Below are 2,950 nucleotides of genomic sequence, written 5' to 3' on the forward strand. Positions count from 1 at the left end.
TTTGTATTCTGTTTCACCTCGAGTTTCATTCTTTAATACTAAATCGTTAAAAATGTCTACTTTTTTATCATTTATAGGATCTTTGTCATTATTACTTCCTTCTTCTTTTTGAGAGATTTCTAAGTTTTCATCTTGTCTCAGTCTGAATAATTTTATTAGGTCTAATCCAATCAAAAAGTCATCTTTGAATTTTTCATCATCTAGAATATCTATATCTACATTCTTTTCCAGTTCGAAGATTTTTATTTTTAAGTTTGTCAAACCTTTTGTCTTATTAACACCACTAATTGTAATTAAATTTGCTTCGTTCAAACTGTTTCCTTTCCCTTTCAGTCTTAAAAGCTTGGAGTTAATAACAGAAACATTTGAACCTGAATCATAAAGGGCCTTCAATTCAAATTTATCATTTACTTTCAGTTTGACATATATTAATGGTGTTATTATTCGTTTTTTTGGTGCGTTTCATTTAATTCAGCTTCAATAACTGAGTTGTTGACATGTCTCACAACATTCCTTACATTCTTATCTTCGTCTTTTGTTCTAAACCAGCATAAGTTTTCTGGGTGGTAACGGGGTCCTTTATTTAATTTTTCGCAGATTTTACATGCGTTTAGATCTTCATTTTTATTGCTAGTTTTGGAGCTTCCCACTCTTCTCTTAAACACGTAACTTTTTCTATTTACCATGTGTTCCAGCTTGCTGACCTCATTAAATAAATCAACAGTATCATTTAATATTTCCCTGTCAATCTTGTTTATTATGTATTCCGGCAAACCAGATGCAATTAAATCCACCAATGTGCCGGCATCAATCGATCTTCTCATATCCAGTAATAATTTCTCTTTTTTAATAGCGTAGTCCAGCAATGAACCGTCTTTATATTTAAAAAACATTGCATTCGTAACTGGGTTCCATCCTTTATTTGCAAAAGAGTCACAGAATTTCTTTTTCCATTTGGACCAATCCGCGTCCATTGTTAATTTTATGATCATTGAACTAAACCAATCTGCACAACTCTTATCCATGAATAGCCTCAATATTTCAACCTTCTTCTCGTCTGCAATTTGAAAACGCTCACATTCTCTTTCGAAAATGTCTATCCACTGAACAGCGTTTGAATTCTTGGTCGAAAATTTCTCAATAACAAACTTCTCCGCAATATTTTTCAAACTCTGTTGTCGGTTTTCTTGTGTATTCTCTATTAATTTTTCCAATAATTTACCTAAGGCATCCGTATCTTTTTGAGGTTCGGTGGAGGGTTGTTTTTCATTTAATTCTTCTAGGTATTGATCTCCGAATTGTATGTTACCATCCTCGTCTATATAATTTTTCCTAAGTTCTTCGGTCATTGTTATCCAGACTCTCCTTATCTGATATCTCTTAGTTAAACTGTTTTTTACTTTACTATAAGCAGCTGTTTTCAGTATTTCTTTATGATAACCGACTGATTGTAGCTCTTCCGGAATAGCATAGATTTTATTATCACTCGTAGTTATAGAAGTAACACAGTAAATATTTGTCTTTCCATCACTTCCCGGCAATATCGTAAATTCGAAGCGAAGTTTCTCCATTTCCGATCGACTTAATAACAATAATGTCGTTTTATAAGATATTTCTTTACCACTAATAAGATAGACAAATAAAAATAATGCGTTGCTTTATCTGAAACGAAAATATTTTATTTAATCTGTGTTTCTACCATTGAAACCATTTGTAAGAAAATAACTAAAGGAAAACCTACATACCTGAAACGAAAATAAACGACATTAAATGTCTATTCGTCTATCAGCATGTAAACTTAATCACTGATATTACTATTTGATAAATTATTTTAAATAAACGTTTTCTTTCGTACATTTCACATTTTTTATGACATATGTGACATTATCGACAGCCACGCATCCATAGAGTAGGCGGCGGTCAAATAGGAAAAATAATAAAGTATAATTAATACTTTTTACATATTTTTGTGTGAAAATCTTAATGCGGTTCATAGAATACATCTACTTACCAAGTTTGAACAATATAGCTCTTATAGTTTCGGAAAAAAGTGGCTGTGACATAAACGGACAGACAGACGGACATGACGAATCTATAAGGGTTCCGTTTTTTGCCATTTGGCTACGGAACCCTAAACACCGATATATTACTTTAATTGTTAATTGGAAATTTTTCCTGTAGTATATATGTATGTATGTATTATGTAGGTTGTCTGGAAGAGATCGCTTTTTAGCGATAAGACCGCCTGTTGTTTACCTCTTCTTTATGTGTTGTATTTGTACTGTTTCTGTATTGAGGTGGTAAAGAGTATTTGTATTGTATTGTATTGTATGTGTATACTTTTTTAATACACTTTATATATTTTGCTTTCCTCGTACCTATTCGAAATGAAAAGTAGAGTGTTTAACTCGGGTGAAAGCCACCTTTTCAGTCTCGCGAATGCACAGAAATGAGTGTCTTTATCTCTTGGTTAACTACTATTATTGCACAACTCAATACAGAAAAACAAACAATGAATACAGCAACTCAAGAAGAGGTAAACGACAGGCTGTCTAATCGCTAAAAGGCGATTTCTTCCAGACAACCATTAGATAGCGGAATTATAAATAAAATACACTCCTTTTAGTGACAATGACAATAGTTTGCCAGAGGACCCAAAGCATTGAGCAACGCTGCGTAAATTGTTGCTGCTTTACATGTCCGTAAAAAAGTGTTATTTCAGAAAATATTAACCTATGTTGAAGGGCAACGCGCAAGTGACACACTGACCTTTGCCAACAAAATACAATATTAATTAACACAAACCTATAAATAAAGTTAACTTCAATTAATATTTAAATTGGTCTTGTGCAGATAAAATCGATCCATAGATCAGCGAGTCTATGACCAATTGAATCCCGCTGAACCCTAGCAATAAATTGGACCGAATAAACCGCATCCGATCTTGCAT

At 32.7% G+C, this 2,950-nt stretch overlaps 1 protein-coding gene across 1 annotated transcript; it reads right to left on the reverse strand.

Moving 5' to 3' along the window:
- Positions 1-374: 374 nt before the first annotated feature.
- LOC133518163 (uncharacterized) lies at positions 375-1,962 on the reverse strand. The gene is made up of 2 exons (XM_061851761.1): positions 1,746-1,962; positions 375-1,662 (listed from the first exon to the last, which is right to left on the reverse strand). The coding sequence occupies exon 2, from the start codon at positions 1,569-1,571 to the stop codon at positions 441-443; it is 1,131 nt and encodes a 376-aa protein (XP_061707745.1). The 5' UTR covers positions 1,572-1,662; positions 1,746-1,962; the 3' UTR covers positions 375-440.
- Between the last annotated feature and the right edge of the window lie 988 nt (positions 1,963-2,950).

Source organism: Cydia pomonella, chromosome 5 (assembly GCF_033807575.1).
Source record: "Cydia pomonella isolate Wapato2018A chromosome 5, ilCydPomo1, whole genome shotgun sequence".
Taxonomy (NCBI): Eukaryota; Metazoa; Arthropoda; class Insecta; order Lepidoptera; family Tortricidae; genus Cydia; species Cydia pomonella.

Bases quoted from the DNA above. Each gene is read 5' to 3' on its own strand.
- LOC133518163 (XM_061851761.1), bottom strand. From the start codon at position 1,571: ATGGAGAAACTTCGCTTCGAATTTACGATATTGCCGGGAAGTGATGGA.